At 41.3% G+C, this 17,321-nt stretch overlaps 1 protein-coding gene across 3 annotated transcripts in view; it reads left to right on the forward strand.

The window, feature by feature from the left end:
- Positions 1–523: 523 nt before the first annotated feature.
- KIF13B (kinesin family member 13B) overlaps positions 524–17,321 on the forward strand; it is a 187,619-nt gene continuing 170,821 nt past the window's right edge. For all 3 annotated transcript variants that reach the window (XM_034766725.1, XM_034766728.1, XM_034766726.1), the window contains exons 1-2: positions 524–661; positions 8,977–9,070. In XM_034766725.1, coding sequence (XP_034622616.1) covers positions 607–661; positions 8,977–9,070 — 149 coding nt within the window. In that variant the 5' untranslated portion in view covers positions 524–606. The remainder of the gene's footprint in view (positions 662–8,976; positions 9,071–17,321) is intronic.

Here is a 17,321-nt window from a genome sequence, read left to right on the forward strand (position 1 = left end):
CCCCTGCTGAGAACCCCCTACCCTAACTGCCCCCCCCAGGACCCTACCTGTCCCCTGCCTGCCCAAAACCTTATCCCCCCCCCCAGACAGACCCCCCCCCCCGCGAACTCCCGAGCCATCCAACCCCGCTCCCTGTCTCTTGACTGCACCCTCCAGAACCCCCCTGCCCCTTCTCCGACCCCCTGGCCCCCTTGCCGTGCCGCTCAGAGCAGAGCGCTGCGGAGCGGCGCGCGGGGCAGCAGGGGAGGGGGAGCAGGAGCAGGGGGAGGAGCTCCAGCCTGCCGGAGGCCCGAGGCGAGCGGCCCAGAAGGCAGGGGCACCACCTAATACGGTCCCTGCATCCTCAAGGGACTACATGTCCCAGCATGCAACGCTCTACGTTGGGTCACAGGCACGCGCGGGACTACGCTTCCCAGCACGCATCACGTCCTCCTGACCCCCTCGGCCCGAGGCGTGGCGCGTTGCCCGCTGGGGGCTGTAGTCCCGTTCCCTCCCGCACGGAGTCCCGAGGCTCCTCCCTCCGCTTCCCCCTGCCGGCAGGGTGTCCCGTGCCTCCTTGGCAGACGGAAGCCGAGGAGGAGGGAGAGTCGGAGGAGCGGCGGCGGGATGGGTGACTCTAAAGTGAAGGTGGCGGTGCGGGTCCGTCCCATGAACAGGAGAGGTGAGTGCAGCCCAGCCCAGCCCCCTGCGCGCCCGGCCCAGGGGGGAAAGGGAGAGAAGTGGGGAGAGCCACCGACCGACCCTGCTCCCTGCCCCTCGCTGAGGGGGGAGACGCTGACCAACAGCCTCCCCATCTGAGGGGCGGGGGGAGACATCGACCGATCCCCCCCCCCGAGGTGGGGGAGAGACAGTGACGGGCCAATGCCCCCCCCCCCCTCCCCTCGCTGGGGGGGGGGGAGATAGTGACTGGGCGACCCCCCCGGGGGGGGGGGGGAGAGAGAGAGAGAGAGCCCCTCCCCCCCGACTAATTCACGCCCCCCCTGTAACCACCCCACATTTCTGTCCTTTATGAGTCTCATTCCTTCTAAGGTCTCCCCCTTCGTAATCTTCCTCTCTTCTCTTCCTGCCTCCATAGAATCCCCCACCTCTTGCACCCATTTTACAATGGGGCTCCTTCCTTGTCCCTTCACTTCCTTCCCACTCAGATTTCTTCCTTCCCTGTCCCCCCCATCTCAATCTCCCCCCCATCAGCTTTCCCTTCTCTCTTCCACGAAATGACTCCTCCCCCTCCCTCCCCCCACATGTGAGAGTGACCCAAAGTGTCCCAGACTATGGGGACGTGAGGATAAAAGCAGCTGGAAGAGGAACTGTGAATCGATGGGGGAATTTTTAAAAATAATACACCCCATAGGCAAGTTTCAATTACAGACTGGGTATTTTTCTTTTCTTTTCTTTTACTTTTTTTTTTTTTAATCAGAAAAATTCAGTTGCTGCAGCTGGTCGAGAAACAAATTTACAAAAGGAAATATAGCATTTAAAAAAGTCAGGAAATAAATTAAGGACAAAATATACACGCACACACAATTAGTATCTCAATACAACACTTCTGATTCACCTGAAACTTACTGTCATGAACAGTGAGGTAATGCCAGGTTTGTGTACTACTGAGGTAAATGAGGGTTGCCCATCAATGTTGCAATTGAGGTATGTGTTATGTAGTCATAAAGTCTGACTGTCTTAGGGATCATCCTCTGGTAACACTTTAAAAGTTGTTCTTGTGGTTTTATTTTTTTAATAAACCTAGCGGCACGAGAGTGATTTTTAAAAACCTGTGTTGTAATTTGCATTTCATTTTTAGTAACATTAGTATGAATCTTGGAAGGTCTTTGGATGTGAATTGAGAAATAGTCTGAATTCTGTTCAGGGTCATTGCTCATGACCCCCAAAAGGAGACTTTAAAATATTATAAACCCGTTGCTGACTGACTGTAGACACTTAACCTTTGAAATATTCTTGATGTCTGCATGCTGTTATTGTCTTTGGACTGTAAATTCCTCAGGGCAGGGAGCTTTCTGCTGTAGATCTATAAAGTGGCATATAAATCTGTGTTACACTTCTAGGCATTGTATAAATAAGTAGTAATAGGTTATTTGCAGAAGAAGTACAAGGATCTCTGTGCTGAAAAGGTTACCATTTTATCTATAAAAAGAACAGGAGTACTTGTGCCATCTTAGAGACTAACAAATTTATTAGAGCATAAGCTTTCGTGGGCTACAGCCCACTTCTTCGGATGCATATATTTGCGGATACAGACTAACACGGCTGCTACTCTGAAACCTGTCATTTTATCTATGGTACTATTGGACTGAACGAGCTCCCATTATAGCTAATGGGAATTGGATTGGGCCCCATATAAATAAACTACATCTGCCTCCTTGCAAGACAGGTTTACCACACTAACTGCTTGCATTGAAGTGGGTGTTTGAGTAAACATTCATTGGTCCACTTATGTTGCTCATTTGTTGCATCTTGGCTCAGATTGCATCCCAATACTATAAACACTTATGTGCGTAATCTCATTGAGTTCTGTGGAACTACTTACATGAGTGAGGACCTGATGGTGGTCTGGGCAAGAGCCATATCTTCGTTGTTGTATATTTAGCAACTAACATAATGAAACCCTGAACCTTTTTGGGGTGCTACCAAAGTATCTAATAATAATTATTATGATTGCTATTGTTCACAGCTGTTTCCTTCAATTGACTAGAACTATGTTGGGGTGTCTTGGTTCCAATGTAATTCTTTTTACTAAAGAATATTCACAAGTTCTCTATTTCATCATGATGCCAATCTGTAACTTCAAGTGAAGTGACATTTATTTTTGTGGTAGCTAGGGTGAGTGCTTTGCTTTACTTCACTTTATGAAAGTGTGTGATGTGATCCAGTTAAATGTCAACTGGATCCATAAAAACAAATAAGGGAAATCTAATGGCAGACAATTTGAACTCTTAAAATCTATTTTTACACTTCTGTCTTCAAGTTTATTTTTCGTTCCAAATAGTATTGATAGATGCACTAAATGTGTTTGATTCATATATAAATCCTTTCCATTATCTAGTGATGTACCATACCTATATATTAGTGTAGAGGGATCTTAACTATAGCATACCCTTGTTCATCTTAACAACAACCTTAGCTGGAGAAGATGGTTTAGTGATCTCTGCTTCAAATTTGAAGTACCTAGATTCCTTGGAACCATATGTTTAAATCTCGGTCATGTTATCTCAGACCTACCTCTTTCCAAGGTAGATAAATTGAGTACCACCCAGCATGTTGAATGTAAGAACAAGGATTCTTGCGTCAGCTTGGATATTAAGACCTTCTTTTCAAGAGAAGGAATTTTCCTTAGGGCTTGTCTACACTGGCAATTTACAGTGCTGCAACTTTCTCGCTCAGGGGTGTGAAAAAATACCCCCCTGAGCGCAGCAAGTTTCAGCGCTGTAAAGCGCCAGTATAGACAGTGCACCAGCGCTGGAAGCCATGGCCCTCATGGAGATGTGGTTGTTTTTATAGCGCTGGGAGAGCACTCTGCCGCGACCACACAAGCCACATTAACGTGCTGCCGTGGCAGTGTAGACTAGCCCTTAGTGTCCTTGCTGTATATTTTCCACTATTATGCAATGTCCTGTGCACCAACTTTCTGTTGCCCTGCACTTTGGAGGTGGTTGCATTTCCACTATGTTATGTGTATATTGTTTGTGAAATGTTCTGGATGAAAGGTGCTACAGAAATATAAATGATGTATCTGAGAATTGACGTTTATTATGCATGATTAATCTTATTGTTGGAGCATAACTAGTTTTACAAATGAAGTGGTAAATGTCACATCTTGATGACAGGTATCAGAGGGGGTAGCCTTGTTAATCTGGATCTGTAAAAGCAGTAGAGAGTCCTGTGGCACCTTATAGACTAACAGACGTATTGTATCAATGTAGCATAGATAGAGAAGGGGCATGAGTGGACGAGAGCTGAGGAAGCATTGTTCCAGGTCAGCCATAAAAATGTTGGCATATTGTGGGGCCATATGGGTGCCCATGGCGGTGCCACTGGTCTGGAGGTATATATTGTCATCAAATTTGAAATAGTTGTGTGTGAGGATAAAGTCACAGAGCTCAGCAACCAGTTGTGCTGTGGCATCATCAGGAATACTGTTCCTGACTGTTTGTATTCCATCTGTGTGTGGGATGTTTGTGTAGAGAGCCTCTACAGCCATGGTGGCTAGGATGGTGTTTTCTGGAAGGTCACCAATGCATTGTAGTTTTCTCAGGAAATCAGTGGTGTCACAGAGATAGCTGGGAGTGCTGGTGGCGTAAGGTCTGAGTAGAGAGTCCACATATCCAGACAGTCCTTCAGTGAGAGTGCCAATGCCCGAGATGACGAGGCGTCCAGGTTTTCCGAGTTTGTGGATCTTGAGTAGTAGATAGAATAACCCCGGTCGGGGCTCTAAGGGTATGTTGATTTGTTCCAGACAATACGTCTGTTAGTCTATAAGGACGCTTTGCTGCTTATCTTGATGTCAGTATATGAAGAATAATACATTTTACTCTCCATTATCCTTTTAAAAGTGAAAGGTTAGAGTATATTAATATTAAACTCTCATAGTGTAAACAATAATAAACCCAGGGATCACTGTGGAAAACTATGCAGTGACACATAGATAAAGCATGTGGTTCTAGTTTGTTTCAGCTTGCTTAAAATATAATTGCATCACTGAGAAATGCTTGTAATTCCTTGGGTGTGCTTAGCATTTACTCTCAAAGGGAGATAATAATTATGAGTATGGCTCAGATTTTGTCACAGATATTTTTAGTAAAAATCATGGACAGGTTTCAGTCAATAAACAAAAATTCAGGGAAGCCCGTGACCTGCCCTTGATTTTGACTAAAAATATTCCTGACAAAATGGGGAGGGAGGAGGTTCCAGCTCCCAAAGGGGCTCTGGGGCCCGCCCACCTGCCACAGCTGGGCCGCTTCGGGCGGGACCTGCTGTCCGCTGGGGCTGGGAGCTCCAGGGTCCCTCTGCTGCCCTGCTGCTGGGAGCCTGCCGACAGCAGCAGCTGAGAGCTACGGTGCTGCTTGCTGACAGTTCCAGCCCCAGGCAGAAAATGTCACGGTTGTCTCTGGAAGTCACAGATTCCATAACTGCTGTGAGCTCCTTGACATAATCGTAGCCTTAATTCTGAGCAATCACAGTTGAGTCAAATGTGTGTACTGCAAAGGAAAATAATTTGTTAAACTAAGTAAATGTACTTTTAAGCCTAGTTTTGTATGAGATTACCTTGATGTTTTGGCTTTATGTTTACTTGATCATTTTGAAGTCAACAAATGATCAGATAAAGTCAAAGCGTAAACTCTGCTAAAACTGGTTTCTGGTGAGCATGTTTATGGGAGAGTAAACACCCTTGCATTACGATTTGAGTGTAACTTTAAAGCAGCCATTACTTCAATGGAGCAGAGAAGTTTTGTAGTCTTGCACTCTATACTTCCACCAGCGTACTTGCTGGATCAGAAACTTTCCAGACTAATTAATTTACTTAAAATATTTGTGCAATGAACAGTATATGTAGCAGCAGAAATATCTGTAAAAAAGAATGCACCGCCACATGGAATGCCTTTATGAGGAACATTTGGTAGGCTCTCTTTTCTTGTATATCAGATTAAGCAGCAGAAGGCAAAAGGAACACTTCCCATGGGTTTTCAACAACTTGTCATTAATTCTCGTGATGGCGAGCGTCTCTTTGAGTTATAACTTCTCTAGCTGATGTGAGCGCAATACAGTATTGTGCTCTTCCTGATACACTCATACATATTAAACAAGCTATAATTACTGCAAACTGAAAATTTTATGAATTGTACTTACACAATTATATAGCAGAGGAAACTTGAAAGAGGACTGTCTAGAAATAAATGGCTGTTAGGTTGAAGGGACATATCACCTTAAATCACACTGCTGTCTGTTTTAAATAACTGTTGTACAAGGAATGCCAACATTTGCTGTAACTTTGCTCAGTTTTTTTTCTCTTTAGTTTTGTTTATTTTGTGCAGTTGACAGTACTTCGTATATCATCAGTTGGTTTTCCCTTTGTTGGTCTTTCACGTAGCAAAGGGAAGAAATAATGACTTTTCAGATTTTTCTAAAACAGAAGATGACAGAGAGCATATGTGGTATCTGAAACGACTTTCAACATTTAAAAAAAAAAACACCCTAATTTTTAAGATGATGGTGCTTCTTTAAAATAACTTTTAAAACATTTTTTTGTGTTGTAAAACTTCAAGATTAAAAATAAATGCTTTCAAAACTCTTCACATTTAATGTTGTTTAGATTTCTGCATTTTTCTCAGCTTGGACAAACTTTAGTAAACAAAAACCTAACTTCACATTTAGGTCCTCATGCAGTAGCATAATACCACAACATACAGTTGTAAACTTTGCAGAGCAATGTTAATCTGTTTTAAATTGGAAAAAAGAAATTCCACTGGCATTTAAAAAAAATAAATCAGGTAAAACTTCTGTTGGTCTCAAACTTTGTGAAAGCTTATTTTGAACTTCTATTTCGGGCCAAATTTGACGTAGCAGAAAAATTAAAGCTTTAGTTATTTATACAGTTAATACCATTTTCATGTTTCATAGTTTTCATACTTCAGTTATTCAGTATAAACCACATAAAATACACCTTTTAGTCATTTTAGCCAACAGATTTCCTAAAACTGAAATGCTTGTTTTAAAAGGCAACATAACTCCTCAATCTTGACCAACATTTTGATAAATTGCAGGCATACAAGTTTTACTTTAGCATCTCACTTTTCCTTAGAATTATCACAAAGCACTTCTTACAAACTGTATATTAGGATCACTTTGTCTACCATTGAACTATAGCCACCTCAGAGGTAGCTGTTTAAAAATACCCTACATCAGTATGTAATAGTTCAGAAATTTCCATATATGCCTGATTTCTTTGGGTCCCAGATCCAATCTGTAAAATCCCCTGAAAGTTGTATCTGCCTTAGAACTGGTAAGTTAGGTGTGGGCCTAAAATCGTATTTATCTACAAAATTTGAGGTGAAATTGGACATGCAGTTCCTTAATTTTCACCCTAAATAAAGAGGTATAGTTGACATAACCCCACGAAGTCTCTCGGCTAGTCACAGAGCTAAAAGCATAAGGCTTGTGTGTGGGATCTCTTATAAGACTCATAAGGATCGCCAGGAGGTTGATGCACTTAGGTGAAGCCCCACTCCAGTGCAGCTCCTCAGGTCGTCTTCTTATGATTTTAAGAAGATGAATCTCCCCTCAAGCACACCTTGAAGGAATCAAGAAAAAGGTGTGGAGAGAGGAAATGCCCACCATTTTCCTTCATGCCTGAGTTGCACAATAGGAATTCATTCATTCAAATGAAGCTAACATACTGGCACGTATGAGTGGTGAGTGCACATTATCTAACAGTTATTCACATGACTTTGTTAAACACCTGATGCAAATCCAAAAGGTAAATTTGGATACGTGGCAAACATACTTTTGATTTCTTTTGTTTTCAGGGTAGATGTCCCATCCCCATGCTCTGCAGCTCTGAAATAGGCTTTTGTTACTCTATAGTAAATATTTTCCAAGATGATGAAACTGTGAAGTCTCCAAAATTAATCAGCCGATTACTGTATCCTGGTAGTATTCTTCTGCCTTCAGTGAAACAAGTGGTTGTTGATTGTGCTTCCCCAGTTGATGCTGTATCTAGTCCCAGTAGATCTGGTAGCATTAATCAGTATTGCCAGCCCCAAGCAGTCAATCAAGAGTCAGTCTTTAAAAATAATCACAAGATTGGTTTAAAAATCATGAGACTTTAAAAAAAAATAGTTTTTGCTCTTTGCATTCTGGTGTCTGAGCCTTCACATCCATCATAGGGTTTTTTTTAACCTTTTTGTGATAAGGTAAAAAACAAATCTATTCATAGATGGCTACATGGAAAATGAAAGAAGCCTGCTTCTACTATGTTACTTTTGTAGTGCCCAGAAGTGTGTTAGGTGTTTCACAGAATAACTTGAAACACACGGTCCTTGCCTCAAAGAGTTTACGGTCTAAATTTGAGATGTTATGTAAAGAGTGGAGGTGGGGATGAGGATTACAGTAAACATGGTTAGTCAGTTTAGGCATGAACACATCCTGGTGACTTAACTAAGGTTTTTTTAGCATGTAAAAGTGAGGATATTCTGCTCAGGTTCTTATTCAGCTTTCATAATCATGGTATCTGAGCTTCTTTCAGAAGTGATTTAAGCAATATGATTAGTATCTGTCATGACTATAGAAAATAATACTATTTACTCATTTGGGGCCTTGTAAAAGTGGATTTTCTAGATCTAGTGTCATAATATTGCTCCCATTTCACCCTATCGACGACTCCACCTGTTGGTGAGTAAGCACTTCAGTCTTGCTTCACTTCTACCAAAAACTAGTTTCAGTACTTGAGGTGGAGAGTATTCCCATACTCTCCTAACAGTTTTATTACTCACACCAGTTAGCCTATTACTTTCAGGGATGTCACCCCTCTTGTCTCTAGTAGTTGGTCTGGAATCTGCTGGTGTCTCAGTGCTGGCAACTGGCATGAGATCTCTGTGTCACACCAGTGGATGAGTACATAACTGGAAACTTGCCTCATGCTAGGGCCAGCCTACCCCTTGACTAGATATGTGAAACTGTAACAGCAGCAAGGAGAGCTGCCAAGATGGTACCATGCTAATAGTTACTTCCCTAAAAGAAGCCTCGTATTGCCTTTGACAAAACTTAAATACTACTTTCATTTTGAAAAGAATAAATGCTTTTAAATCAGACTAAATCAATCACAATAGAATATCTCTGGCAGTGAAGTTTAACACTAGTTCTCTTTTTATTGTGTGGCTAGGGGGAGCTTGGTGGCTAGAGGAAGCAATGGTACATAAAATCTGGTACATTAAGAATAGCATTTGACACTTTTTTATTTCTTTATAGAGTTTGATCTGCATACAAAATGTGTGGTGGATGTGGACACAAACAAGGTTATTCTTCACCCTGTAAACACCAATCTTGCAAAGGGAGATGCCAGGTAAGACTTTTAAACTAAGCAGCACTGGTCTAGTACATTAGGTATGGATCTAGCAACTGGGAGATTTTGGTTCCTACATGTGATCTTGGGCACATTTCTTAAATTCTCCATCTTTAAAATGAGGCCAATAATGTGTACCCACCTCAGTAAGATACTCTTGAGATCTACAGGTGATTCTAGAGTAAATACTTGCTCACCACCCTTCCCTAACTAATATTTCAACCCATAATGCCATTAGTTACCTTTTAATTTATTCATTTCTGTACTCCTGTCTGCATTGTTTTAGATGTGACAGCTGATTTCAGAGCAGGGCAAAGTCTCCCTCATTTTTTGGAGGAAGGAAATTTGCTCATACTTTTTTACCCAACTGTGCTTGTGTCTGGTCAGTAAGGGAAAGGACATGCAGGCATATTGGAGAGATCTATAGCTATAGTAGGTGCCTAGATATTGATGGTATTAGATGCATTAGGAATGTTTAGCATGGAGATGACAGTTGAAGGCAGGGACTAACTTTTGTGTAGAAAATGGTCAAGAGACTGCAAATTTATTAACTCCTAAATGCCAAAGGTCCTGTTGATGTTTGAAAGAGGGGGAGAGTGACTAGCTTATTTCTTGTTTGCTCTCAGGAGAAGAAAGGAGAAACAGAAAACAAAGTGGGCTGAAAGAAAGAAGGGTGAAGTCTAGAGAGAGACCAGTGAAAATGTACTGAAAACAATACAGCAAAAGAGATGACATTATCCATTTATTTAAAAAAAGAGCAAAAACAGGAGTTAGGAAGTATATTGATGCTAGGAAGGTAAGGAAAGAATAACAGGTGAAAATTGTAGTTCTTTACATTTCAAAAAACTTACTTAAAGTTGGTTGACAGTGTTAAATACAATGCATAACTACTTTTTCCTTAAAATTACAGTGGTTTGGGGAGTGTAGTGGCACAGTAATTCATCCTGTCCTGTAGACTTAGTCTTTGGGCTAGAAGATGTCAAGTAAACTTCTCAAGCCCTAAGTAGCATGTGGAAAAGTGAGGCAAAAGGAGATTAAGGAGACCCTATGCAAACTTCCACTGATGTCAATGAAGAGGCTTCTACTGAAGTCAGTGGAAGCTGGTTCAGGCCTTTTGTGACTTGCCCGAAGTCAAATAAGAAGTCTGGCAGAGCTAGGTATAGAACACATATTATTTAGCTCATAACTCCAGTCCTCTGCTCTAGCCACAAGACCAACTAATTCTGTCTCGAAAGTTGTCTAAACTGTTCATGTAAAGTCACTGGTAGTGGGTAAGGAACATGTAGTTAAAATACATGTTGTGGGTGGGGAATTCAGTCACGTGGTGGAAGTGCTTTCACTTCCCTGGACTGAGTCAGCTCATTAAACAATGGGCAAAGTTCAGATTTGCTAGACTGTTATATTGGGATTACAAGGTGTGTATCCCCTGTGAAAGGAAAACTAGCGTTCCTCCCACTTCTAAGTCAATAGACTGAAGGCCTAAGTACAAAACTGAGAACCATATAATTGGAGCAAAGCCACATGGAGGTTGAGGGTGTGGAACACAGTAGCTCATATTCGTTGGTTTTTTTTTTATGGATTACGTGGCTATCTCATCCCTGTCCTTTACCTGTGACATTGGCCAGTCTGATTAAAGCTCTGCATTACACATCTCTCCATCCACAAATGTCAGAAAATCTGGTACTGTGGCCAAGTCAACAGGAAAGCAAGTATTTTCCATTTCCCAGTTTCCACAGTCTGTAAAAAGCAACAGAGGGTCCTGTGGCACCTTTAAGACTAACAGAAGTATTGGGAGCATAAGCTTTCGTGGGTAAGAACCTCACTTCTTCAGATGCAAGAACCTCACTTCTTCACTTGCATCTGAAGAAGTGAGGTTCTTACCCACGAAAGCTTATGCTCCCAATACTTCTGTTAGTCTTAAAGGTGCCACAGGACCCTCTGTTGCTTTTTACAGATTCAGACTAACACGGCTACCCCTCTGATACTTGAGTCTGTGAAATATTACTTTAGGGACAAATACAGTCCTGCATAACTGAAAAGGGTAGCATAGAGTCAGAGAAATTTGGCTGTGGCACGAGGGTTGAGGGAACGTATCTGTATCTAGCAGATTTATATCAAAACATCTGCACTGTCCCTACATCCTCCCCACACAAATTCCTCGAGGCCAGGCCCATGAGTTTGTGGAAAATTCCTCACTGCTTTTTTCAAGTTTTAGGTAGAAGATTTCAGGCAGTAACGAAAATTCAGTTGATAAGATGTCCTAGTCTGGGATAAGGGTCCGTGAAGTGAGGTTGTACATGAACAAGGCAATTTATAATTCAGTTACTAGTAACTCTTGGGATCCTTGTATTCTGTATTAAAGGAGGCTTTCTCCCCACTTGCCTTTCCCCTGCATCACAAAATAATCAACTGTAGAGTTTGGAAGGTTTGACTCCCTTTTTTTTGTTTTATTTTTTATTTTATTTTAAACATTAAACAATCCAGCAAGTCAACTGTTTTGTCTCGGGTATAGATTTATGGCTTTACTTACATATGACTGGATGTTCAGTGACTAATCTTTTAATGATGCTCTAGATTTGTAAAGCAAAACTTCATAGTTCAGCGTGTTGTTTGAAAGAAAAGTTGAAACTCCTGAGTTCTAGTCCAATTCTTAATGGATATCTTGAGAACTTGGACTTTAACATCTCTGCTTCTGTTTTTCCCCATCTTCAGGATGAATCTTGTATTTACCTTCTTCATTAGAGATGGTGAAAATTAATGTATGCTAGTCAAATGATTTGAAAGCCTTAGATGAAGTGTGTCTGACTCTGTGTGTTTCTGAACAGGTTACACCCTGAAGACACTTATTACCCCTGCTAGCCTTCCTTAACCCAGGAGTGGTCATACATGGGACAGAGAAATCAAGCCAGTTACTGTATTGAGTAGCGCTTATTATGGCTTTGCTGGTAGTGTCAGTAATCTGCTCATGTAAAGTAGATCAACTTCAAAATCTACAGAATAACCTCCAAGCTGGTATGCTACAGTACTAGCTCTAATCTTACTTTGGTTTTGTGGATGTTCTTCCTCCCTTGTAAAGAAGGAAGCTATATTTTATTTATATAGGTATACACACCTGTTCCGTAACGCTGTCTGCAAAGGCCTACCAAGAACAACTTCTCTAAAGCTGCTGTCATAAAAAATGCTTTGCTATAAATCCTTAGAAGTTGATCTTCTGTCTAGCTCCTCCCATCTCCACACTTACAGCACTGCAGCGGCACAGCTGCAGCACTTAGTGAATACGCTACCTATGCGAACAGGAGAGCATCTCCCCTCAGCATAGGTACTCCACCTCCCTGAGTGGCCATAGCTGTGTCGACCGGAGAAACCCTTCCGTTGACATAGCACTATCTACACTGGGGTTAGGTTCACAGGCGCTGACTTTTGTTTTTGCTGGTGGATTTCCCACCCTATCCTACGGCCCCACTGCCACTTGGCCTCTTCCAGCTCCTGCTCTGCCCCCTCCCCCGAGACTCCCCCAAGTGCCTCTGCTGCTCACTCCTCTTTGCCCTCTTCCCTGAGCACCTCCCACCCACTGTTCGTTCCTTTCTGCCCCCTCCTGCCTTAAGGATGAATGACAGGAGAAGGGGGCAGAGAGGAGCAAACGACCATGGCCTCGGGGGAAGAGACACAGCATGATGGGGCCCAAGGGGAAGAGGTCAAGCAGGGGAGGGGCCTCAGGGCGGAGTGCAGGCCAGGCAACAGGCCGGGGGTGCTGAGCACCTCCGATTTTTTTTCCGTGGGTGCTTGAGCCCTGGGGCACCCACAAAGTTGGCGCCTATGGTTATGTTGATATAACTATGTCGCTTGAAAATCCACACCCCAGAGCGACGTAGTTATACCAAGATAAGTTCCTAGTGTAGACCAAGCCTAATTTTATCTTATGGAGCTGTTTGTGTTCTCTCTGTTGCAAAAGGTCAGAGCTCATATTTCCTCACCAACATAAAATTTTACAGTGCACTGCAAGCATTAGTCAAAAGTTTATTAGTTTGTGGTTGGCATGGGGGGAGGGTGTGAATTCATTTTGATAAGGGTGAAAAGATAATATCTGCATAGCAACTGGGATGTCTGTAAGAACTAAGTTTTTGAATAACCCATAAATAGATAGCACTTCCTGAAGCTTTTAAGGCTTCTTGATTCTAGACTCTTCTGTTTTGTTTTTTTGTTTAGAAAACACAGTATTTAAAAATACTGAGATTATTTTTTTGAAAGCCTAGAAATTAACTACTTTTGACCAATTAGGGAAAAGGAGTTAAATTACAGGGCATAACTATAATTGTGTGTAAATGATAAACCCTTCGCTAATTTGCATAGTGGTCACACCCAGGGTTATAAACAAAGAGCGATGGTTGTAAATTACAGCATTTACTAAATCTGTCCAATAGAAGCCAGCATTACAAAGAGTATTGTACTTTATTTTATTTTATTTACCATGTGCCTTTATTAAGCGCTAAAAGTACTTTCAGATACTATGCATGTTCTTTAGTTCCAGTCCCTATTTATGGTTTTATAGTCACATTACTATTTTCAACCCTCCCCCCTCCTTCCCCATTATTGTATGACAGACTGACAAACAAGGGACCTTCCATGGTAAACTGTGCAACTGACTACTTTATGCAGTTGATAATTTTTGTATACAAACAAAAATGATCTTTCGGCTATACTAATATTAGGTAAAAACTGTTCAGTTACAAGTGTCATTGACGGTGACCCTCAAATATCTAACAACCATCAAATATCTAACACTGCTCTTAGTAATAAATAAATTAATAAATTAAAAAAACATAAATCATGGTTTGTTTGTTTTTAATGTTCAAAATGACAGCAGAGTCTGTTGCTAAGGAAACTGGGTTGTATAAAGAATTTACACAATTTTCACTATCCCCTAAGGATTTTCAGAAAGCTGAAGATGGAATCAGCTGGCATCTTACTCAACTCTGAGATTTTTTTGCATCCTCAGTATGCATGTTTGGAACTCATGGGTTACCTCTCTTTCGCTCACTTGATAAGCAGCAGCCCAACCAATTGTAAGCAAGAACGTTTAGTGCCTTTATAGGATTCTTCAGCCACTCACCTTCCGTAGATTTTTCTGAGGCAGATGTGGCAGCCCCTACAGAGACTTGAGCGGGAGATGGCAAACAATTATGGGCTACAGCCTTTGCCAGTAGAGATTCTTAACAGGCTCTACTTTGAAGAGCCATGGAGACATGGCAACTGGATCATTATGGCTACCACTAACCACTGGGTAATATCCCTTAGGAGATAAATCTTATCTAAGCGAACTTGACAGGGTATTGAGAAAGCAGAACTAATTTTCATGGAGCTCAGCAAACAGCCTAGCTGTTCTAGAGCAGGGTGAACTTTTCATAGACCGCAGATTTGAATGAGTGCCTGATTTAATAAGTTGGAGATGAAACAGTAGATAATCTAGTATGCTGAACTCTTCAACTCTTTCTCTGTGTTGGAACTGATTGATTTTTAATGAGGTTAAGAGCTCTTTGTTCCTGTTCCAGAAGAGAGGGAGATGGGGTTTTCCCCAGACCTGCTCTTTTCAGGTAATAAAGATGAGATGGTGTAAGAGATTGATGTATCAAAAGACATGGTGCTGGAAAATAATGATCTTTGAGTCCAGAGTATTAAGTAGCATACAACCAAGAGTTCTGAAGGAACTACAGAGTGAAGTGGCTGAACTGCTAACTAAAATATGCAATCTGTCAAACTAAATAGTCAAGGGGTGAGAAGTAATCACTTTCATAGGTTTAAAAACCAGCTAAGAGATGAGAGAGTAGGAATAAATGGTCAACTTTTTGCCATATTGAATATTGACATTGGGGTGCCCCCAAGACACTATTAGAACCAGAATTTTACTTTTATGAATTACCCGGAAAACACCTGAATAATGAGATGGTAAAATTTGCAAATGAGAAGAAATTATTTAGGCTAGTCGTGACTAGAGAAAACTGAGGAACTCCAGAGGGACCTAATAAATCTACGTGAACAAGGTAGCATGATGGCAGATGAAATTTTATGTTGACAAATGCAAACTAATGTAATACTCAGGGCAAAGGACCTGAGAAGTTCAATGAAAACATCTGCTCATTGTTTAATGTTGGTTTTAAAGGAATGTGAATATAGTGCCATTGTATTTTTTAAAAAAAACAGCAGTTCCTCCTTGCCTAAAATAATGAAGTCTTTAGTTCTGGTCACTCCATCTGAAAAACTGAGCAGAAACTGGAGATTTCCAGAGTTGGGATGCCAAAATGATTAGAGATGCTTACACAAAGATGAAAAATTGGGACTGTTTAGAGAGGAGATGGAATGATTTGTAAAATAATGAATGGTGTAGAAAAGGCAAAGTGTGACTTCTTATGTACTCTCATAATATAAGAACAATAGGTCATTCAGTGAAGTAGTAGAAAGGCAACACAATGCATAATTACTCTGTAGATCTCTTTGGCACAATATATCACTAAAGCCTAAAGCTTAATAGGATTCATAAAAGGATTATCTATTTATATTGATGATGGGAACATACACAGTTACATTAAGTAGAATGACTTTCTTTTAGAAAGCATATCAACCTCATGATTCAGGGCATAAGCCATGACCACTTGTTTCTTGAGGTTATGCAGAAGCTTCCTTTATTGGGCAGGTTCCATAACTATTCAGTATGTGGTTTCCTGAACTTTACTCTGAAGCATCTGGTACTGAATGTGGCCAGAAACTGAATATTGGATTAGATGGATGACTTGTCAGGTCTGGTCCTGCAATTCTTATGTTGCTGTTTGACCTCAAGCCTGCTGGGGAAGGAAATGTTTCTGTGCCTGAAGATGAAAGGAGAATAAGTTACAATTTACCGCCTTTTTCTTTCCCCTTTCCTCCCTGTTGCTAGCTGTTGTTTTACTTTTGCTTGGGATGGCATCAATTCACAACTGATGTTCTGTAGGTGTAGAAACAGAACTTGTTAGTTAATTGGCTCTGTGCACATCAGTATGCTGTTGAGGAATTTCTTGCCTTATGGATGAGTGTTCATATTCACTTCTAAAGCTCCAATTGTGAGTGGAATGTATGAGTTACATATTCAGTTTAGTCTTACACTAAACAAGTCTTCATACTGTGTCTTGTAATATGAAAGCATCCACTAAGGAAGGACGTAGCATTTATGAAAAAGTTCCAAAAAATCCTGGACTGTGACTGGTTGGCCTTTTGACAACGAGCTGAGGGGAAGCCTGCAGCTTACAAGATCCATATTGGTGTACGGAGGGTGTGGAAATACAGCTAACCGGTAATTCTACTGAGCAAAAAGAGCCTTGTGAGACTGATGTTTCCTGTATTACTAGTATTGCCTGTGTAGCTCTGTTGTCTGAGTGTTTGAAAACAGCATTTAACAGATGTGTTCAGTAAGATCACCTGGAGATCTTTCTTATGAAATTTTTTCATGCAAACTCTTGCTGACTTTTATAGATCAACTTCCTAAGCAAGCTTGAAGTTTAGCTGTAAAATAGTTCCTCTAATCCAGGCCTTTGTCATTTAAAATTATGACTTAACTATTTGAATGGTTGCACAGATTTTTGGCAAAACCAATTACTTTTTAAGTCAGTTATTAGTAGGACTTATTGTATTACAAGGCATATTAGACCTAAATTATGTAGCATATTTCCTGATTTATGCAGTAGAGCTGAACTGTATTTTGTACTCCAAAGGGATCTTTAATTTTACTGAAATAATTCTGACTGTGTGTGTGAGAGAGAGAGAGAGAGAGAGAGAGATCTCAAATGCCACGTGAATTCATCAAGAGCTTGTGTGGACTCCTGAGATGCTTGGGCACTGGATGGCAACTGACTACCCATTCTGCATGGTACTTAAGCTGGGTAAGTGTGGGGACAGGCAGAGTTAGAAGGATTTGAAATTCTATCTTGAGGACAGCAGGAGGAGGCTTCCAAGAGTATGCAACTGCCATCTAAGACTCATAAACCACACAGAAGTGGAGGTTCCACTCTTATGTGGTTTAGGAGTTGGACAGCATGGGGAGGTGGCTGCCATGTGAAACACCCACCACGTGCAGGAGTTGGACATTTAGGAGCAGTGCCAGAAAGGAAGTTGGCTGTTGTACAGAAAATGATAGTGTCTATACTAAGGAACTAGAAGGTGGCAGTAACATGAGAATTTTTGTGGATTTGTGATATGTGGATTAATGTAGCATCCTGGCAAAAAT

Source organism: Trachemys scripta, chromosome 3, assembly GCF_013100865.1.
Source record: "Trachemys scripta elegans isolate TJP31775 chromosome 3, CAS_Tse_1.0, whole genome shotgun sequence".
NCBI lineage: Eukaryota > Metazoa > Chordata > Testudines > Emydidae > Trachemys > Trachemys scripta.